The sequence below is a fragment of the Cryptomeria japonica genome, chromosome 5, assembly GCF_030272615.1.
Source record: "Cryptomeria japonica chromosome 5, Sugi_1.0, whole genome shotgun sequence".
NCBI lineage: Eukaryota > Viridiplantae > Streptophyta > Pinopsida > Cupressales > Cupressaceae > Cryptomeria > Cryptomeria japonica.
Window position 1 is genome coordinate 155,353,144 of NC_081409.1, and position 23,624 is coordinate 155,376,767.

At 36.1% G+C, this 23,624-nt stretch overlaps 1 protein-coding gene across 1 annotated transcript in view; it reads left to right on the forward strand.

Moving 5' to 3' along the window:
• Nucleotides 1-23,624, forward strand: part of LOC131067633 (ABC transporter B family member 13) — a 67,662-nt gene that overhangs the window by 37,837 nt on the left and 6,201 nt on the right. Inside the window, exon 4 of the mRNA XM_058002725.2 lies at nt 16,357-16,557. Within this exon, the coding sequence (XP_057858708.2) occupies nt 16,357-16,557 (201 nt within the window). The remainder of the gene's footprint in view (nt 1-16,356; nt 16,558-23,624) is intronic.

The following is a 23,624-nucleotide window of genomic DNA, read 5'->3' on the forward strand; positions in this document are numbered from 1 at the left end:
AGAGTACAATCAAAGAAATTCTTTCACAACTCCCCTTTTAGAAGAGAGTTTCTGATTCAACATAAATCTGCACATTCAGCCGCGAACCCATGGATCACTGCCAACAGCTCATTTCGTCCTCGTACAATCTTCTTTCCTCCGGAAACTAATTGCAAAATGCCTTGGTGACGTGGAAACCTGCGAAAGACTCAAACAACACTGCAAAACCCTCACAATGAAAAATGGCACGATTTCCAATGCATTTAAAATGGTACGGCTGGCTGCAAAATACGATTTGTCATTAAAAATAAATGCATTAACCAAACTTGCTGAAACCCTAGGAAATGCAACGCCTAGGTGAGGCAAATACAAAGAACTAATACCCACAATGCAATTTTTTTGTATTTTCTGGTTGTGAACAAAACATGAAATTAGTCGCGGGAATTCTAGATGCAGAAAACTGAATGAACTATAAGCCTAAATGATTACAATGAAAACTCTGATGATAAACTACGGCTAAATGCAATTACATAGAGAATATAATCACCCTAGTTGCTATTTTTCAAGCAAGAAGAGATGCCTATGCTAGAAGGCTTCCATTCCTTGAAGCATGTCCAGAGCCAGACGGCTGCCCAAATACAAATTCTGCCAAAAGATCCCTTCAATCCTCCCAAGACTCCAATAAATAGCTTCACTTGCCTCCTCAAAACCCTAATTCGATTTCCAAGGCAAACCCTAATCCCCTCCTCAACATGGCGCCATCACACCTAGCCAAAAAGTCAAATGAAATAATATAAAAATATCACCTTGGTAAGTTTTCGCCATGTTTTGACTTTGGCCAAGGATAAAATATTAAATAAATCCTCCATGAGGGCGCCACCCATAAAGTCCCCCTTTTAAGTGATGTTTTTAAGTTGTTGGACTAGGCCAAGGGGGGATAAGCAACTTTATAATTATAATGATTATTTAATTAAAATAAAGTTACTTGACCACACAACTCCAAAATCTGAAGCTAGAACCTGACCATGCTCCTGGAGTTAACTGAACAGGATGTAGAGATTGCCCGATGCCACGCGAGCCCTGCCAAAAATAGAACTTACTAAAAATAGTAAATTCTGAAAATTGCTCCAAAAACTGAGATGAAGACATCGTTGCGAAGCCCTCTGAACCATCAGAAAAAGCCGACGATGAACCCATCCAAAAAGACCTCCTCAAAAATAGGAAACCCTAATTTTACCCTCCGACTGGCCTCCGAGCTTCCTAGAAAGAGACCAACGGTTGCAGAAAGGATCAGGTTTGAGAAGGGGTCATTACACCAGCATCTTTTTCTTTTCTAGCTTTCAGCGCCTGGCTCCTTGACGTTTCAGGCCTTCTCTTGGTTCTTTGCGATGACGTCCTGCGACCTGCAAACAATTAATCTCATTTTAATAAATTAATTTGAAAAATTAAAATTAATTTAATTAATCAAACATTAAATTTTAACGTCTAGCTCGAGAAGCTCTTTGTGAGATGTATCGTATCTTTTGAATGTTTTTGCTTTCTCCTTTGGAAATTCAGGACCTTTAGGCAAGTTGAGAGATTTTTTCTCGAGTTAAGGCCACCTCTTTTGAATTCATTAGGGCTTCTTGGCTTACTGGTGAAATAGTGACTTTGCCCTATTGTTCAATTTCGGCCTACAAGTTGGTTTTGAAAATATCTAAGTTAAACTCTTTTCACATGATTCGCGATTTCGGCCTGAAAGAACCAAATGTAAACTTTAACTTTTTGGCCTCTTGGGCGTTTTCGTGAATTTCGGCCTAAAAAAGGGTTTTGTAAAGTTTAGTTTTAAACGCCTCCCTCATTTGCTTTCATTTGTGGGCTAGAAGAACAAAATGTAAACTTTAACTACTTTACCTTTGCCCACTTTTGGGCTAGAAGCATAAAATGCAAACCTATAAAGTGACTTATGCCCTTTTATCTATTTCGCGACTTTTATAGTGCTTGCCCATTTCGGGTAAAAAGGTCCCTTTGAAAAGTTTTCAAGTTTAACTTTAGAAATAACGTCTTACATCATCTTCGGCAGGGGAGGCATTTTGAAAAGTTGAGTTTAACGCCTTTACTTCTCTCCATTTTCAGGCTAAAATGAAGACTTTATGCGATTTTCGGGCAAATGAGTGAAATTGCGCGATATTCTACTCTCATTTTCGTTTTCGGCCTGATTGGTGAGACTGTGCGATTTTGGCCAAATGAAGGGTTTTGATTTTTTGGCTCATAGAGCTATTTTGCAAAGTTCGTAAGTTAAGCGTTTTCCATCACGTGATTTTTGGCCTGGAAGGGTCTTTCGCAAGGTTTATATTTTAATAAAAACGCTTTCTCTCTCCCTCCTTTGGGTTTCGGCCCGAGAGGCTCTTTTTAAAATATTTAAGAAAACAACCTATCACGCGATTTTCTACATTTGGGCCTAAAAATGTAATGTCCCCTTTTATAGGTGACATGAGATGAGCAGGGGTTGACCTACCATTCGAGTTCTCGTAGGTCAACGACATGGTTAGGGGACTCATTTTGAGGGTCATGGAGCTTTGCAGGGGCTCTGTGAGCCATTTTGGACCTTCAGATTACAGTTCCTATTTTTTAGGGAGAACTGGCAGTTGACTGAATGACCACCTGGGGGACCAAGGAGTAGAGCAGGATCCTTTTGAGCAGTTATAGGTGTTTGGAGAGAGGTTCCTACTTTTTAGGGCGATTCCCTACTTTTTAGGAGGTTGTGGCAGTTTCCATATTTGAGGTTCCATGGGACCATACCATGGTTTTAGTTTTAGGAAGATTGGGTGTGTTTCCTAGTTTCTAGGAAGATTTTAGGGATGGGACTGCTAGTTGGCCCATCTTGTCCAGCATCAATCATAGATAGGTGACAAAGTCAGATTCATGTTTGGTTGGTTATTTTGGGCTATTATTGGATCTATGGAAATATTTTAATATATTTAAATATTTCCTAAGTTAGCGATTAAATAAATTAAAATAAAGCTATGTATATAGCCATTTCGGAGTAATAAGGGATTTTTGGCTTCATCTGGTTTGATATGCCTATGTGTTATAGCTCGTTGGAAAGGTCTTGAACTTTGCTACATGATTCTCACCTTCTAGAGTCTTTTTGGATGCTTGAAGCTATTTATTCGCAATAAAGTGATAGTTTTCTCTAGTTTGACGTCATAATTGGGAAAGTGTCGCTTTAATTATAAAGCGCAAGCTTTATTATTCTTTAGGGTTCGACTTGCAAAGGGAAAGGAGTTATAAGGAGATGAAAACCTAATTGATAGCATCTTTGATCATTTTGAAACTTCCGAATTTGGGAATTGCTCTGGAAGAGTGATTTTGGTATGGGACGCAAACCCTAGGTTTGAGCTTGCTGGGATATAGCCCTCAGCAGGAGTTGACAGTGGATTTATCCAAGATTGCATAGAGATTGTCAGAGGTAGAAGACACATCTTCTTGTCCTGAAGATTCAGCGTGCATATTGGGGGTTTCAACAGGGCGGCTGGTCTATTTCAGCTGGCACGTGATTTGCAGCAGCTTCCACCCCTCCTTCGCAACCACGCCTTGTTTGTATGTTGGCTTGAAGGGTTGTATTCAGCTTATTTGGTCTTCCTTGTTCGTTGCCAGTAATCTTCCTCCATTTGGCATCAATCCAGATTGAGAACAACTCCAAATAAATGTATGGATTCTTGCTGAATACAAAACTAGGTTATTTGCCTGGTATGATTTGCAGTATTTTCAGATTGCTTAAGTGTTCTTACATATGAACATTGTTTCCTATTTTATTTTACAGTTGTTGCTATTTATCAATTACTTTACTTATAACATCAAAACCCAAAAAGAAACAATCCCTTTCTGCAACTTCTGTCTATTCTATAAGATCACCGGAAAATTAAAAAAATATAGTATGTTTAATTAAGAATTTACAGCAGCAACAGCAAAAGGATCCATTTGGGATCTTTCAAAAAAGGTCTTTCGCAAGGTTTGAAAGTTAAACGTTTTTCTCTCTAACTCACGTTTTCCATTTTCGACTTACTAGCCGACTTTGAAAACTTGGTATTTTCAGGCAAGTTGAAACATTTGAGAGTTTCGTCCACTTTCGGCCCACAAGCCCCTTTCACGAACTTCTCCTACTTATATTTCCGAATTTCGGCCTACTTAATGTTTTGTGAAATTCACAATTTTATCTCTGTCCCCTGATTTTGCCTCCAGATGCCGAACTTCGGCCATTTAGACCCTTTTGAAAAGTCGGGATTTTGACTCAAAATGCACGATTTAAAGTTTGTGAGTTTTAAGTTTGAGCCCTCTTCGGTGATACCGCACGACAAGAATCTTTCAATCATCTTCTTGATTTTCACCTGTTTTGCCTCGCGTTTTAACCTTGCAGGCTGAAAATCGATTCTAAGTGGGATTTTTACTCGAAGTGGGCGAATTAGCCTCCTTGTGGCCTTTGAAGGGTTAAAAGCGTGATTTTGAGATTTGACCATGCAGACGAAATTCAGGGATTTCCTCCCCTATCGGGCAGACAGCAACCACGGGGGTCCCTATTTGAGGAAAATGGGGCGAGGTGTGCAAAACGCACAACACCACTGAATGCATATCACTGAGAAGTAGACATTACCGTTAGTCTTAAAAACTACAGTTTTATGAAATAAGAATTAGTATATTTGGGGTTTTTTATTTCCCAAGATGTTATATAGATTACATATAGTGAAGATTGTCTTTAAATCTAGCTGTTGAGTCTAAGAGCGATAAATGTAACTTGCATGTTTTCCCTCAAAGTGCAGTCCACTAGTTCAGATCAACTTGTTCTGTTGTAAAAGTGGTGCTATATTTCTTCTGGTGCAAGGTGTTTATCACACAATTATTCTCAGGATAGAGAACTTAATAGTTTAATTGAAGATTTGATATAGCTCTCCTTGAATTTTGTTCTCATTTGCACTGTGATTTTGTTTTTCTTAACATTTCAGTGGTCAATTTGACTGTAAAGGCCTCCTCCAAAGACATAATGATTCAGTTAGGTCTTGTCTCCTCTTTAAAGCCCTAATTATGATTTTCTTGCATGAGTAACTAAAATAGTGGCTAGAATCGACAATTCCCATAGAAGTAGGGGGTGTTCCTTCTTGAACTGAAACCAAGTGAGCGATTATGGCATAACCAACCCCAGGCCCCTACTATTCGAAGGCTCTCTCTACTCTCTTTATCTAGTTAGTAAGCTAAGTGGGTATTGCCCAGGCAGGGTAGTCTTTTTATTGATTTATTGGGAAGCCACTACAGAGGTAGGGGGTAGGGCCGGGGGTAGGGCCCCTACTATATAAAGTGCAGCATCAATAGTTAGTCTAGGTTTGGTTGAGATCGCAAGCCGAGAAGGTATTCAATAAGGTATGTATGAATGCCTAAAATAGGGGCAATTAGAATCCCCTCCCATTGCCATACTATGCCCCCCATCCCTTTAGAATAGTAGGGGAGATACCAACTAGACCAACTATAGGGAGGGTGGGCAGCAATAGTGTAGAGGATCTTAGTTGGGGTTGGGTGGGAGATATGGTTCGCCTGCTAGAATAAAGTGGAACCCCCTATAGTGCTGGTTAGTCCGATAGCTGTATCCTAGGTAGTCCCTGTAATCCAATTCTTTGATATCTCATAGATACAAGATCCAAATGCTATAGAAGTCCTACGTGCCCTTAATGATTGTTGTTTTTGTAGTCCTTTTCCTTTGTGTATGAAAATTGGGCTATATATTATTCCCTTTTCTTTGACATTCCTTAAAATGCTTGTATAAAATTATAAATAATGTTTCTCACCCTGATCTTTCTTTCCCCATGGCTACTAGTACATTCCAATAAATATTTATTTAAATCTTTATTCCTTAACAATTGGTTAACTCCAAATTTTAATTAACCAATTCCTGGCAACATAGTGTACAACTTTTTTTTTGCTATATAGAAACCTGGTTATAGGCTCTAGGAACCAATAAATAAAATTTGTTTGGGTATAGCCATTTTCTAAGGAACTTCACCCCATTATGGTCCCTTAATCTAAGATCCTTCCAATCAGATCTAAACTATTTTAACTCGCAGTCATTCTATTGTTTTTTTGTCAGTTACTTTTCTTTTGACTAAGAACTTGGGATGTAAAATGTAAAATTAACTACTTTTTCATGCTGAAAGTTGACACTGTAGACTTCGTTGTATGTACTGAAAGTTGGGTATAGCCATTTTCTAAGGAACTTCACCCCATTATGGTCCCTTAATCTAAGATCCTTCCAATCAGATCTAAACTATTTTAACTCGCAGTCATTCTATTGTTTTTTTGTCAGTTACTTTTCTTTTGACTAAGAACTTGGGATGTAAAATGTAAAATTAGCTACTTTTTCATGCTGAAAGTCGACACTGTAGACTTCGTTGTATATACTTAATATGTAGAATCTATTTTACCTTTTCATGCTGAAACTTGATACCATGGACTTCAGAACATATACTTTTATTTGTAGAATCTATGTTATGGCTCATTTGGATTGTTCCCCTCATTCTTGCATTCATAATTCAACTAAGGCATATAATAATAAATAATGCATAGTCCAAATATAAAATCAATTATACTGCCACTATCTAGCCTTGAAATGGATGCATGGATGGGGAGGTTCTGCCAGATCTTTAATGAATTATTTGCATTATGACCATCAATAAATCTTATCATAGATGGGCATCCCTTGACATTTATTATTATCTCGATCTTAAGGTTGAAGCTTGCCAAATTGTGACTATATTTATAACCAACTCCACTATACATGAATAGCTTTAACAGTTATCACAATATTGGAAAAAAGATTTGAATGGTTTTGATACATGTTAGCAAGTCCCTTTACCCTAACCCACACCATGAAGGGAGAGCTCAATGTTGAAATCCAGGCCTACAATCTAGGAGATATTTCACTGACAGAATATATAAATATATTTCCATTTTATAACCTGGAAAATGTGAAAAGGCCAGGGAGAATCTCAAGGTTGGCAGACAAAGATTAGGTCAGGAAGAGCCTCAACATTGGCGAGTTAAAAAATTAACAACAGTATGGCAGGGTTTTAAAGGATATCCACACATTCATCTTTCCCCATGGTTTCCATAATATCTGAATTACATAGACACAAATTCCAATGTGATTACTGACATGCATTTTGTGTCATGAAATTCCCAGATCTCAGCTGCTTCAAAGAATATGATTTAAATACATATCTAATCATGGATAATTTAAAAATATGAAAAACTCCAAACGAGAAGCACATCCTCTAGTACCATCAAGAAGGCCTGGATGCTTTAGGTGACTTAACTGTCACCCTCAACGAATTGTAATTCCAATCTGTAGCTAGTCCTCCACCCAATAAAAAACTTTATAAGATGTTAGGACTTTATACCAAAACTATTGATGAAGTTAAAATGATGTACTAGGTATTGATAGTAATTAGTTTTCCTTGTGCAAGGCGCTGCCTTTTGGTCTTTTGAAAAATAATGTGGGCTTCCTTACGAAAAAATAAATAATGTTAAAAGACAATATTGTAACTTCATTTCACTGTTTTGATGTATCTAGAAATGCAACAAAATTATAACAATAATTCGTTAATATTAAAAACACCAAAATTCTCTATGTTATTCTTCGACAAATGAAAAAAGATACATAAGATTCTTTGCTTTAAAGTGAAGTCTTCCACTCTCCTACTGTATCTTAGAATAACCAAAATCTCTAAATTTAGAAAACTACTTATTTTTATTAATTTTGTATTTAAATATACATGGACCTAAAATATATACCATAACTACTACACAACTGAATGAGTCAATATAATTAATTATGACTTAATATCACATCCTATCACTAAAATATAAGTTACGAAATTTTTTACAAAGTGAAAATAAAGATTAAATTGAAAAATTTGGGCATTAGATGGTCAAATCTAGCCCTTTTTTGTTTTTTTGAAGTGGACTATTGTAATGCCCCCATTTTCGGGTTCTCTAGTAGTGTTGTCGTCGCTGACTTTCTGGGATTGTGTTATCTTGTTCAAAGGGGTAAGTTGATGTTACTAGTGATCTCGGATGAGTCATATGTTATTTGATGTTACTAGAGGAGTCATAGGACGCTTTCAAATGTTATTTCCTACTTTTCGTCTAGGCTCCAAGATTCTTAGAGGGAGCGCCTATTTTTAGTAAGTGACCTAGTCAGGCCGTTTATCATTTTTCATCATCAAGATAACTCCTATGCAATCAGATTTCAATTTCGATGCATTTTTACTATTTTCGTTAGTTGGGTAAATTATTGACCTATATTTAATTATTTTCACTAAGGTTGCTTTTTTAATTAAATTTATTTGTCAAGCACCTTAGTGTTATAGCTCGTTGAAAAGATAATAGAAAGTTTTAAATGATGGAACACTTAAAAGTGAAAGTGCCAGAAATGTTTTAAAAGTAAATTAAATAAGTTTTTGGAGTTAAAAGGTGTAATAAAGTGATTTTAAAAGGGAGTTTATGGAAAGTTCCCTAAAAGGTTTATAAAAAGGGTAATTGAGAGCTTATTTGGTTTGTTGAGTTTATTATTTCTAATATTCTCTTAGAGAAAACCTTGTGTGGTTTTTTGAGTTAGATTTGGTTCAACTTAGGCTTTGTGAGGACGAAAACCCTTGCATATAACATCTTCTATGTTGGTGAAAGATCCAATCTTGAGTATTACTTAGTGATTTTACATAGAGATCATAGTTGCGCATCATCGTAAAAGATTTTGGTTGTATTTACAGCTTGCAAGCTTATTTCCTTTATTTGCTGTTTGGAGGTGTTTAGGGTCTGCACTACCATTTTTATCTATTTCATGACCTTTGGAGAAGTTATTGAAAATTGACGTTCAAACTACAAGTGCTAGTTAGCTAATTTCAATACCACTTTAGTCTATTTCATTGCTTCATTTTTTGGGTATGTTTGAAATACATTTGTAATTCTATTTTATGAATTGGGTTGTTCATACTTTGATAAATATTGTATTATCAAATCAAAAATTAAATATAGAACATTTCAGCTTTGTGGGTTTATGTAGATTGTCAATTTCTTGAGTTGCTTAATTGCTGCGAAAATTATATTTTTTGCACTTTCTATATCATTTAAAACAATTGAAAAACTCAGACCAAAACCAAAACAAAAAACTCTCAAGGCAAAATAGGGCAGAATATTACAGTGGTATCAAAGCTATAATATGCTGCCCTGTTTTGCCTTGAGATATTTTTGTTTTGTTTTTGTTTTGAGTTTTGCAATTGTTTTGAATGATATAGAAAGTGCAGAAAATATAAATTCTTGCAACAATTAAACAAAGGAAATTGACAATATATAGAAACCCATAAGGCTGAAATATTCTAGATTTAATTTTTGATTTGATAATACAATATTTCTCAAAGTATGAACAACCCAGTTCATAAAATATCATTACAAATGTATTTCAAATATACCTAGAAAATGCAGCAATGAAATAGATAGATTTGACATTGAAATTAGCTAACTGACACTTATAGTTTGTACTCCAATCTTCAATAACTTCTGCAAAGGTCATGAAATAGATATAAATGGTATTTCAGACCCTAAATGCCTCTAAATATCAATGGAAATCTCTTCAAAGCCCAAGCATCACCTTCCTCTATGCTCACGCCACTCACTAGGTTGTACAACCAACAAATAAAGGAAATAAACTTGCAAATAATTCTTTCAATCTGCTCCTTCAAGATTATAAATACAATTGAAATCTTTTACAATGAAGCCCAACTGTGATTGTAGACGACAAATATACCACGACTAAATAAATAATACTTTGTTTTGGCAATGTAATGAATGATAGTTCCCGTAGGGGTAGTTGGTAGTTGCCGGTGGTTAGCACTCTTAACCAACCGCCGAGTGGTATATATATCACATCTTGTATTAGGAATAGGATGGTCATTATTGTACACATTACATGTTTTGGAATAAAGGATAAATCATTCTGCCATATATTGTTGTGAATTCTGGATTACTTTATTCCTGTTACAATTCCTGTTTACTTTCAGTAATAAAGCATATACCCCGTAGGGAGTAAAAAATGATCTCTATGTGAAATCATCGATTAATCGTCCAAATTGGATCTTTCACCAACGTAGGTGGTGTTCGTTGCAAGGGTTTTTGTCCTCACAAATCATGAGCTGAACCAAGTCCAACTCACGAAACCACGTAGGGTTTTCTTTGAGAGAAATATTAGAAATAATAAACTCAAAATACCAAATGAGCTCTCAATTCCCCTTTTTACAAGCCTTTTAGGGAACTTTCCAAAAACTCCCTTTAAAAGCACTTTATTAAGCTTTTTAACTCCAAAAAGTGATTTAATTTACTTTAAAAATATGTATGGCTCTTAAAGTTTCTTTTAAGTATTCCATCATTTAACATTTTGCATTCTCTTTTTAATGAGCTATAACATTGAGGTGCCTGATAAATAAACTTAATTAACAATGCAACCTTAGTGAAAATAATTAAATATAGCTCAATAATGCACCCAATTAGCAACAAGTTCGACATGCATCGAATTTGAAATTTGACTGCATAAGAGTGATCCCGATGATGGAAGATGATAAAGAGACATGATTGGGTGGATTACTAAAAATAGACACTTCCTCTAGAAATCTTGGAGCCCAAACCGAGAGTTAGAAATAACATTTGAAAGCATCATATGACTCCTCTAAACCATTTGATCTCACTAGTAACATAAAATTACCCCTTTGAACAAGCTGACACAAACCCAGAAAGTCAGTGATGAGTGCACTGCTAGAGAACCTAAAAATGGGGACATTATAGTTTGCTCTTCCCAAAGGTTGCTTGTCCTCAAGCAGTGTCAACACAGTCCCACAATCATCAAACTGATCCAGATTGAAACTAGGAATGATTCTTGGGTCCCATGTCAACCTAGGAGATCTGTAGCACCATTTGCACAAGGCACTGTTCTGCAAGGTACCAACACAAGAGACCTCCTGAAAAACCTCTTGTAAGTAGAGCAATCGGATATTGCATAGACTTAGTCAAATACTCATAATACTGCTCTTCAAGAGAGCCAAATCGATGCACCATAGGAGTAAACCGTAGAAAGTCAACACTATCTTTCTCATCTTTAACAACCGTTGCACTACAAACCAAAGTGATCCTAGTGTTCAAAGTCAGCTTAGCAAAGGAACCACCATGATGATGCTATGCTACTTTGATCATAACTATTAGATTGCTATGCCCAAACTGCACTCTCCTCTCCTAAAACTCAATAATGAAATATATCTTGCCAAGGCATTTCAGTGAAATCCAGCACAACAATCATCTGCCAAACTCGATCCTGAGCATCAAAAAAGAGAATTTGCTGAGCCATAAAGAATAAAACTCAACATATCCCCTCATGACATCCCAAAAGTGAAGTAGACCAATCACTGTCACAACTTTGCAATCTGCCAACTAGGGAATGCCTCTGTTGCTGCAAAATCATATCATCAACACTTAATCAAAGATTCCAAACACATCAACACACCCAAACCACTGCAATCAATAAGGCATCATCTGAAAACATGCATACAATCTCCATGCAGTATCTGCAATGACCGTCACTCACCAGAGTGGAAACAATAAATAAATGAATTTTGTTTGCGAAAACACTCACAACTAGTTGCCCTGAAGCTTGCCAAGGCTCAAAATCAATTTGCTCATAGAAAGATGTCACCATAATCGATTTGGATATGTAAGGACAGTGGTAACCAATCTGAAATTCTACTGAAAACATAGGAGAGATGAGTATTGAAGTAGTTGTAGAGTCATCTCCTATGAGCAAATCACCTCTACCAACCAGCCACAACCTTAAATCACTCAACTGCTGGTTTGAAGGAGTCATCAACCTCATGTGCGGCCCAAGAAATGAAGTCATGTATAGGCTGATCGAAAAGTGGACAGCAGTACTAACACTAGGATTTTGCCCACAACCTCAATCCTCGGTGTATCTCCTCAAGATGTCATGCAGAGTCATAACTGTCAAATTAAACTCCTCCAATCTTCTTGCTAAAAGGAAAACAATCCTTTGCAAGAATTCAACAATCTCACCAACATAACAAACACCACATGGATCTAACGTGTCTCCTTAGTGCTAATCTTATACAATCATGAAGACTTGTGAAAATTCTCACTTTTTCAACTCCAAGGGTCTCTGAAAAATAAACCATACCACATGGAGGTTTTCTGTCTTGAATGTACTCCAAGACTAATCTATCATAGTTTACTTCACAACCCTTCATAAGATGAACTCTTTGAGTTTGGAAGGTCTAATAAAACCTGATTTGAATGCTCTACGCAAGGGACAATAGCAATACCCAAGTACAAGCATGTATGCTTAGCATTGTGTTGCATGCAATCAATTCAAAAGTGGCTGGAAAACACTTCTAGGCAGTCTCCAACTGAAAAAATTCACTTCCTTGACAAAGAATAATGAGCCAACTTCCCTGAATGAGAGAAAACCAAAAAAATGTAGTGATTGGGCAAGCTCAAAACTGAAATTCTGATCCATTCTTTGCCAAGTAACACTCCCAAGAGTGACCATTTGTTCAATGCTTCAATCCTTACTTGGAATCTCTCTCCCATTCATTTGTAGATGAACAAATGGAATTAGAATATCGATGGTAAGGAAATGAACAACACTACAATTCTGAAGTTTTGATCCTTATCCCTCTAAAAAGCATTTCTACCATTCCCAATAAGCTCCATCAAACCTTGTTGAAGATCCCAAGCATAGATACCCAACCAAGATTGATCTCCAGCATGTCTAGAAAGATGTACATCACAACTCCAAGTGCCATCCATAACATCAAGCACATCAAGGAAGTTTGTGCTCTTTCTGGTAATCTCATGTAACCAATCCATGAAAGCATCAACAACTAGGGCGCAAGGAGAAATTGTTGTCTTCAAAACCAATCCCAAAGAAAGATTAGTATAAGATAAAACAACATTCAACCCAAAGGATGGATTGTCAAACATGTAGATGTCATGTTTAGGGCCTCCTTTCTCCCAAGCTTCAGAAGTAACAAGCTTGAATCCTCCTTTCCTTGCAGCTGTTCTGAAAATTTCAGCAAGCTCACTAACAATGTTTGAAAACTTTTCAAAATCTGAAATGTAGAAGTCTCCATGAATCAATTTATCCCATGAAGAGGATATATTACCAACTACAATTGAGGAGCATTCATTACAACTCAAAAACTCAAATAGTTTGTGAAAAGTCCCACTTGTTGGCCAACTCCAAAACACAGAACCAAACTTCATGCAAGTATGATGCAAATGAATGCAAGTACCAACAAAGAAAGAATCTTCATCTGAAATCATCAAATTGCATAACTAATTTACCTTCCAATTCCTTATGTGGTAAGGAATGATGATGCCTCTTAGTGTATTATCACTCCCTGTAGTTAAACAATCTTCATCTATCTCCTCATTTACATGTTTCATATCTGGTGGTCTCCAAGGAGGATAACCAATCACCTCATAATGTGAACTTAGATCATTAGTAGGCTAAAAACCATACTCCAACTTAGGTTCTGAATCTTCTCTTGGATCCCATACCTTACTATTTTCACCAAGTGCAACACTACAACCAATAGTTGTTCCATTATCCAACTCAAAAAGTGGATTGTCATATGTCATATCATAACCCATCTCAAACAATGGGTTATTAATGGATACATCAAATTGATTCTTCCAATCTTTTTCATGCAACGAAAGTTCACTGCTGCTGTGATGAATACCAAAACCAGACCCTATGTCATATTTGTCATTAGTAACTCCATAGCTGTCCCATGAATCATGTGCCTCTTTAACATCAACTTGATGAAGATGCTCAACAATAGGATTAACAATCTCATCAAGCCTTTGGTCAGAATCAGCTCCAAGCAATAACAAATTAGATTTGTTTTCAAGCCCTTCATCTGAAAGACTGTTAGGGAACTTATCACAAGAAACAGCATAGTAGTTATTAGTCTTAGAATCATCACCTGAAAAATCTGAAATTGGACCCAAGGCTGCTATCATTTCCTTTTCTTCATGCATCAACTCATCCGAATATTTTTTTTAATGAACCTCTTCTTTTTCTTGCTTCTCATTGGTTATTGCATTGGAAGAATCTTTTTCATTTGCTTCTTTTTCTAGAAAGAGAAACCTTAACCACTCGGGATGCTCACACAATTGCTTGCGCAATTCTTTTAAATTCTTGCCATAATCTTGCCAACTCTTACTAAAATTTTAATAACTTTGCTTCAATTCTAGCAACCCTTCTAATAGTTGCTCTTCTAAAGTCTCCATCTTTCTTACTCGACCCTTTAGGATGCCAGGATACATCTACCATGATACCACTGTAATATGCTGCCCTGTTTTGCCTTGATTTTTTTTTTGGTTTTTGGTTTGAGTTTTGCAATTGTATTGAATGATATATAGAAGGTGCAGAAAATATAAATTCTTGCAGCAATTAAACAACTCAAGAAATTGACAATATTTAGAAACCCACAAGGTTGAAATATTCCAAATTTAATTTCTGATTTGATAATACAATATTTCTCAAAGTATGAAAAACCCAATTCATAAAATAACATTACAAATGTATTTCAAACATACCCAAAAAATGTAGCAATGAAATAGATTGAATTGGTATTGAAATCAGCTAACTAGCACTTGTAGTTTGGATGTCAATCTTCAATAACTTCTCCAAAGGTCATGAAATAGATAGAAATGGTAGTGTAGACCTTAAATGCCTTTAGATAGCAATGTAAACCTCTTCAAACCCTAAGCACCACCTTCCTCTATGCTCATGCCACTCCCTAGGTTGTATGACCAACAGATAAAGGAAATAAACTTAAAATAATTCTTTCAATTTGTTCCTTCAAGACTGTAAATACAACTGAAATCTTTTGTTATGAAGCCCAGCTGTGATCTCTATGTGAAATCACCGAGCAATCCTCTAGATTGGATCTTTCACCAATGTAGCAAATGTTCCTTGCAAAGGTTTTCGTCTTCACAAAGCCTGAGATGAACCAAATCCAACTCAAGAAACCACACAGGGTTTTCTTAGAGAGAAATATTAGAAATAATAAACTCAACATACCAAATGAGCTCTAAATTCCCCTTTTTATAAGCCTTTTAGGGAACTTTCTAGAAACTCCCTTTTAAAATCACTTTATTAAGCTTTTTAACTCCAAAAAATGATTTAACTTAATTTTAAAACATTGTTGGGACTTAAAGTCACTTTGAAGCATCCCGTCATTTAAAAATTTCCATTCTCTTTCCAACAAGCTGAGTGTTCGATAAAAAAATTTAATTAAAAAGGCAACCTTATTGAAAATAATTAAATATAACACAATAATGCACCCAATTAGTGACAATGGTCGAAATGCATTGGAATTGAGATCTGACTGTGGAGGAGTGAACCTGAAAGGTGACTTACTAAAAGTAAAAGCTCCCTCCAAGAATCTTGGAGCCCAAATTGGAAGTCGGAGATAACATTTGAAAGCATCATATGAATCCTCTAAACCATCGAAGTTCACTGGTAAAATCAAATTACCCCTCTAAACAAGCTGATACAAACCCAAAAAGTCAGAACCTGGAAATGGGGACATTACAACTATAAATGGCTAGGATGGGTTATGGTTACATGGAGCTCTCCTAGATTGTCATTTAGAAAAGAAAAAGGAAGCTCAAGCAGCCACCGAATCAAAAGTTATGACCTTTGGAGGCTCCTACATCATGTTTAAATTAATTTTTCCCAGTTTTGTATTATATGAGAACATTGTGCTTGCTTGGTATTTCTTAAAGTATTGATGTGCCCATCTTTGTTGCATAAAATTACCTTATTTACAGATCTGTGTTTACTCAGAATATAAGATAAAATTCAATTCTCTGTTACAAAATAATAAAATATTATTTAATATACAAACTCAGATTTATATGCTTTCTCATTGTTGCAGAATTTTTTGTTTAATCAGCAAATAAGATCAAGTCAAAAGGCTGTTACAATTTTTTTCAATACAAGAACTTGAATGATGCACAAAACTCCTTCAATATTGTTTAAACTATTCTTTCCTATTGATTTATATGCTTGTTCATTGTTGCAGAAATCTTCGTTTAATCAGTGAATAAGATCAAGTCAAAAGGCCATTACAAAATGTTTTTCAATACAAGAAGTTGAAAGATGTGCAAAACTACTAAAATATGATTATGCTATTCTTCCCATAGAGTAAATGTAGACCTGATAACACGTTTGTTGAGGAAGATGGACTGATGTTTGACTTTTAAATTTTTGTGAGGTTGCAGATGGGCCATTTTTTGCATTATATAGCTCGATTCATTGCAGGATTTGCAGTGGGCTTCTCCTCAATATGGAAGCTTACATTACTTACAGTTGCAGTTGTTCCCTTGATGGCTATTGCTGGGGGTGCATATGCTGCAGCCATGACTGGTTTGTCAAAAAAAAGCCAAGTAGCATACGCTGAGGCTGGAAAAGTGGCAGAAGAGGTGATTATCTGCCTTACCTTACATTTGAAGGCTGTATTCTGAAAACTGTTTATTCTGTCATAGACATGATTTGCACATCACTCCATTCATTTGTATATGAATTTTCTTTGTTCCTTAGTTTCTTATGTGGAAAAGTGGAAACAATGCAAAATTAAATAATAATTTTAAAGTGGCATAAATGAGACTTTAAAAATCAATTTATTATGTTTTGGAAGTATAAATGCCGTGCATCTTCTTATTTGCATCAACTAACTCAATCATGTAAAATGTTGAAAACAAGAGTACTAGTCTTTGTTCAGGCAGTTGTATTTGCTGTGGATGTGCTATAATACCTTGAAATGGAATTCTCGCTGCAGTTAAATGACTGTTAATTTTAGATCTTGATTGAAAAAATTATTAGGGCATGTTCATGATTACTGAATTTGTACTTCCATTTTGATACTTTTCTAACCATGTACAATGTATACTAAGTTTGACACTTTTGTAACTGTTACGCATAAGAAGAATAAGGGTCTCAAAAATCCCACACAATCGTATTAGAAATAGAAATTTCTAATAATCTGGGGATGGATCCGTTCTTGTTATGCACGCCATTATATGAATCTTCCAATATCAAAATTCTGAAAATTTGCAGTAAACGATTTATAGCCATTCTACAACTGTGCAGATTTGCTACAATCTAGATCATTGCTTTGTCCAATTGAATACAACAAACATTTTCTTCGTAATATTGTAGGAAGCTTTGGATATAGAATTTTCTGCCCTGTTTTGGTTCAAAGAAGTAACAACTTCAAAACAAATGAATCATGCAATGAAGTTGAAATTACATATAATATATTCAGTATCCTTATTGGAGGAAGGGTTTTCATTTCGTGCTTAGAGACGTGAAGTAAAGTTGTAATATTGTAGTCAATGCTGTGGTGGTGGAGTTAAGCCATGAAGTGAGTCGGTTTCTTGTAGGGTATCTATAATTGTAGAATGGCACAAAATATGAGATTTATAGAAGTTATTAATTGGCTATAACACTATTCTCTACTTTCATCCCAAATGAGGGGCCAATACAAAAAAAACATGCTCCAGAAAGCATATTTCTGCCAAAAATAAACTTGTAGAAGATGAGAAATTCTTGTTCTTTAAGATGTTTGATTTTTCAGATTTATTCAAATAGATCAGACATTTGAGTATAAATTCCAGAATCATGACCTTGTTCTTCTCCACAGCTAACCTATCTCACTGTCTCACTGTCTTTGAGTTGGAGGCAGAGCCTCTACCCGATCGGTCAATGCATCTCCCTTATGGTTGAGGTTTTCCCTCTCCTGACAAATGCACTTGATAGATCAAATCAAGGTGTGAGCAATAGTTAACCACTTGACCTTTGGGTGGAGTGCACAGATTAAACATTGTTGGTGTGAGGCTACGAAGGTATGAAAGGCTGTTGACCAATGGGAGGGGACCTTAAACCACTATTATGCAGAATTCAGTTGTTTTAAGAATATCATGGATAATATATGCAAGTGCTGTCTTGCATGATCTTGGTAATACTTATGGTAGTATTTCATTAGCATATTTAACATTTGGCCTTGTTGACCCTAGAAGGGGTTTTGCATTTTAATTTATCACTTTTGTGACAACACAACAGTACAATGTGTGAGGAAAAATCTTCTCTTCAAATTAACAAAGGAAGCTTCTTGATTTAATCTACTTCTAAAATCTAAAACAAGCGAACTAGATTAATTTAGTTGTTTTAAAGAATTATCATGGATAATTATATGCAAGTACTGTCTTGCATGATCTCGGTAATACTTATGGTAGTGTTCATGAGTATTTTTAACATTTGGTCTTGTTGACCCTAGAAGGGGTTTTGCATGCAGTTAGCATTTTAAATTGTCACTTTCGTGACAACACAAAACAGGACAATGTGCGAGGAAAAATCTTCTCTTCAAATTAACAAAGGAAGCTTCTTGATGTAGTCTAGTTCTAAAATCTTAAAAAATGAACTAAATTGCTACTTATGCACACTGCACAATTTATTCTTTGGGGATTTTGCATGTAAACAAAATGCTTGGAAAACAATTTAGACCTGTCTTCTTCAATCTTGGTGGCAGGAGCACAAGACTAAAAATACTTATCTCACCATGAGAGATTTTTTTTTTTTGCAGCTAGACCATAACTAGATTTGATCACCAAATTCAAAGTGGCAAAGATCCTAGGGAACCACATCATAAGATCAATCAAGTCCAATTGATTATGTCACATATTTTCAACAGTTGAACCAAGGAAAGTTGTGCTCTAATGGCAACGATGGCATAAATATGCAATCAGTGTAAAAGTGTCCAAGTATTATGAAATTTTGCTTATTGTAAGTGGTTCAACCAAGGAAAAGTACGACCAAGACCATTGAACGGGCAGAAATCTGCAACAAGGTAGAAAACAACTTTAAGTGGTCACAATTTTGTCCTAGCATTGCAATCCAAAAAGGGTGAAAGTGCAAGCAATGGTGGTCAAAAAGTGCAACCAATTGATAAAGGTTAAATTACAAAGTACAAGTCACATTCTCAAATTCTCAATGGCATTGCCAGTTAAAAATGGTGACTCAACTAGAAATCCATTCACAAAACCACAACTAGGCATAGAAGAATCAACGATAAGTTATTCTTGCACTTTTCATATGGCAATGCCACTTAAAATTGTGATGATGATGGCAACAATGGCAAAGAGATCTGCCGAAGAGTAAATCACATAACAATAGGAGGAAAATTGTATTTCTCATGTGGCAATGCCACTTAAAAGTGCAACCCAACTGATTTTATGAAGAATAAAAAGTGTGACTAGTTGACTAAGTTGCTTAAAGGTAATAGCATCAAAATTGAGGGATTTAAAGCAAAGTTCCTAGACTCAGACTCGGCAAGGCCGACTTGACTCGTGACTTGGCTATGACCTGGCAAAATAAAAAAAACCCTTGAAATTTATAGATTTTTAACGATTTAAAACTTGTTTCATGCACCCATTATTGAAGAAAGCTTAAAGACACTATAACATCATCAAATAGAAGCTAATTTGATCACATACATAAACATAATACATCACATACGTAGAAATGTAAATTGTAGCTGAAGGAAATAGAAAACATAGATATATAGAGTTATAAATGTTGTCAAATGTATATAAAATCCATGACATCAAATGTTCCCAAACATATATGTAACTGTAAGCAAAAACAAGTCTATGGCTCAGGCTCTAGCTCATCCTCAGCCTCAGCCTTAGAGTAGTCTGTTTGCCTCCTACAAAGGTGTCTAAGGTATGTCCTGGATGACTGAGTAGCCATAGCTCCGCCTGTGAGGTGCCACAATGATCAACATCAGTTGTGCCTATGCCGGATCGTGCTCTATCCTCCTCCTCTGCCATAGCCACAACCTCAGCCTCTCTGTCTGCCTGGTCAACCCACTCATGGTCCTCCTTAGTGAAGACAGGATTGGTAGACTTAGTGATCCACTCAGACTCTGGATCGATCTCTGCTGGAGTGATCGAAGAGGAGTCAGTGTCCAAAATCTGTCTGGTCCTAAGATGGAGGTTGTAAAACAAAAACAAGATCATTCAACCTCTGCACAGACAATCTATTACGCCTCTTTGAGTGGATGTGCTCGAACATGGACCAATTGCGCTCACATCCAGAAGCGCTGCATGGCTGACTCAAAATACGAATGGCAATTTTTTGAAGGTTTGGGGTTGAGGGCCCAAACATTTGCCACCATCTATTTGAAATAACGAAAAGAAAAAAAAATCAGTCTCATTTCCAACTTTAAGGCTAGATTATAAAATAAAAAATTAAAATGCATAAGCCATAAACTTAAGAATCTTAAGTTTACATATATTTCTACCTAGCTACAATTGTGTCCGAGCCTCTATGGACATGCTGCTTGCGAAGATTGCCCCTTCTTGATTATTATATTTATCCAGCTGGAGCGTTGTACTTGAGGCTGTGCCATCAGTACACAACTTCTGTACCACTATATACAGCCCACTAATAACCTCCTCATTCGCCTTGAAGTCATCACGGAATCGAAATGCCGGATTGAGGTAATAGGCTGCTGCATGGATGGGCTTGTGAAGCTGGTTCTACCATCTCCTATCAATAATCTCCCAAATGGGGCCATACTTATCCTCATCTCTTGCATATATGGATCTAATGGCCTCTTTGGCCCTATCCATACCCTCATATATATAGCCCATAGAGGGCTTCTCCCCATCAACAACTCGTAGGAGAACTACAAGGGGCTCAGTGACCTACACATAATGTTAAACAAAAACAATTAAGTCACAAATTAAAAAAAAAGAGCAAAATTGCAAAGTTAAATTGTTAATAAATTAAAAGTAAATTACTAAATAGTAGATACTAAATGTTAAATTGTAATAAATTTACCTGCATGATTTCTCCACAAGGGGTCCAAAAACCTAGCTCATCAAAAATGCAATTTACCACATCTATCCTTGCAGTGGTCATAGCATAGGATGAGGAAGTCCACTCCTCACCAACAAACATATGCCTCAAAGCCACCTTTGATTTCATCAAGGATTTTAGTGTGAGGAAGTTTGAGGCAAATTTCGTGATACCAGGACGAGCCAACTCCTTTTGCCCTGTGTATTGCCTCATAATGCTAAGGACCAATGCATGATTGTAGATAAACTTGCCGATATTTTTGGCCCTTTCAACTATTGATTTCACCCATTCAAGCATACCAATAGCCTCCAACATGAGGTCAAGGCAATAGGCTGCACATGGAGACCAAAAATTTTTCGGGTGCCTCTCCATCAAAAGTTTACCTGCAGCAATTTTAAATTAATTAGAAATTTTGATGTGTTAAGAACATTTTAAATAATCATAGATGCCTCTCCATCAAGACTTGAAAAATTCAAAGTTTACCTGCAACAACATAACTTGCTGCATTATCTGTCACCATCTACACCACATTTTCTTTCCCCACCTCTTGTATGACTTCCTCAATAGCTTCACATAAGTATGTGGCATTTTTCACATACGAGGAAGTATCAATAGACTTCAAGAACATGGTGGATCCTGAAAATAGAGCAAAATAATTATCAATTATCATGTATCAATCAACAAATCAAAATTTAATTTATTCAATGCATTTAGGGAAGTAGAAATTAGAATGATCAATCACCTCTGTAGGAAACAAGAAAATTTAGGAGTGTTCTATTCCTCCTATCCGTCCAACCATCTGTCATGATGGTGCAACCCTTTTGGCTCCAAGACTGTCGGTGGTCCTCTAGCTCAACTTTCATATCCTCAACCATTTCTAACAAGAGGGGGCCACTTAACTTAGCATCAGTAGGGGCTTTAAACCCCACACCACAAATGGTTATGGCATCTACAATGCCTTGCCAATAAGGAGACCTGTCACAAATAGATTATGATTAGACAAAGTAGAGTTCAACTTCAAACTATAAATTTACTTTTAAACTTAAGGCAATCAAATAAAAAAGAATTACCTGGCTGCAATAAATGGAATGTTGCAAAAGTACCAAAACTTGCAAATTTGTTTTCTTACAGCATCATGAACCTCCTTGTTCCAACCCATGCTGTCAAGCGAAGGTTGTGCCCCAAGAGTACTGCGTGGCACAAAATAACTGTCCAACTTGGATTTCCGGACTCTAGGGCCAAAGGTAATAGTGCCACTAGGAGGAGTAGAAGTAGAAGCACTAGGACGAAAGGGAGGCATGGAAGAACCCTCTCCAACACATCCTGCGGATGTGGATGCGGATGCGGATGCGGGTGCATGGGAGCCAATAGCACTTAACTCTTCCAATTGCCTCTTCTTAGTTAACTTTTCTTGTTCATGTGCTTCTAATTGGACAAAACATACACGTTTTGCCTCAGCCATTTGTTTTTTACATACCTCAATATCATGGCTAGGTATGCCAGCAATATGGTATTTAAATCTATTGATGCCACCAAAATTAATTCTTTACAAAAAAAACATTTTGTTTGACTTTTTGGTCTACTAGGAAACTCTTCAGTATATTTCCAAGCCTCATCCTTTTTAGGCATTGTGAAAAATGAATGTTTTTAAAACGTGAGGGCTACTGCAATAAGAAAATTTTATAAAGTTATAAACTAATAGAAAAAATCAGCAAACCCTACTTTTTTTAAGAAAAAATTGTAAATACATGTTTACAAATTTTTTCTAAAAAAATGTAGGGTTTGTACTTTGCTATTATTCTACTTCTCTCATTGAAGTTAAACTAAAAAATAAAAACATTCAAGATTTGGAAAGTTAATTGTTAAACTAAAAAAATTTAGCAAACAAATGAAAAAATCCATTAACATACCAAAATAAACCAACAAAATCTACAAAGTTTAACACTTACCTCTTTCAAATGAGTTGAGAAGTTTTGCTATGGACTCCTTGATGCTCTCAATGCAAGCCTATGGCCTCCCCAATGTGATTTGTGGCTCTTTGATGCTCTTCTTCCTTGTTGGTTGCAAACCTATGGCCTCTTGTTTTCCTTCCTCTCTCTCACTTTTCCTCTCTTCTTCTCACAACTAGCAATTAGAAGACCTTTAGGGTTAAATGAAAAAGAAATACAAAAAAAAACATGTCAAACAACATTTTTTTTTGTTTTTTGCAAGTCAAAACGTGACCTGCTGCGGTGCGAGTCTTGGAGCTCGGACTCGGCGAGTTTGTCCATAACTCACCTGACTCGCGAGTCATGCGAGTTATGCGAAAAAATCGCAGAGTCCGAGTCACGAGCTACCAAAACTCGCCGAGCTTCACTCGACTCGCCAACTTGGGAAACTCGCCTGATTCGCGGCAAGTTTTGATACTCTGATTTAAAGAATAAAAGTAACCAATCATGAATGGTCTTTGACATAGGCAATTGATAGATTAGAAAAACTGATTTTAAAACAATAAAACATGCATCTTAGCCAAAGAAACAAAGCAAATCTTAAAGCCAAGGAAAGCCTATTTCAGGCTACCAAAGTATTTTATTTCCTCTATGGCAAGGATAGAAATTAGGACCGCATTTTTTTAAATTTTTGGATTCAT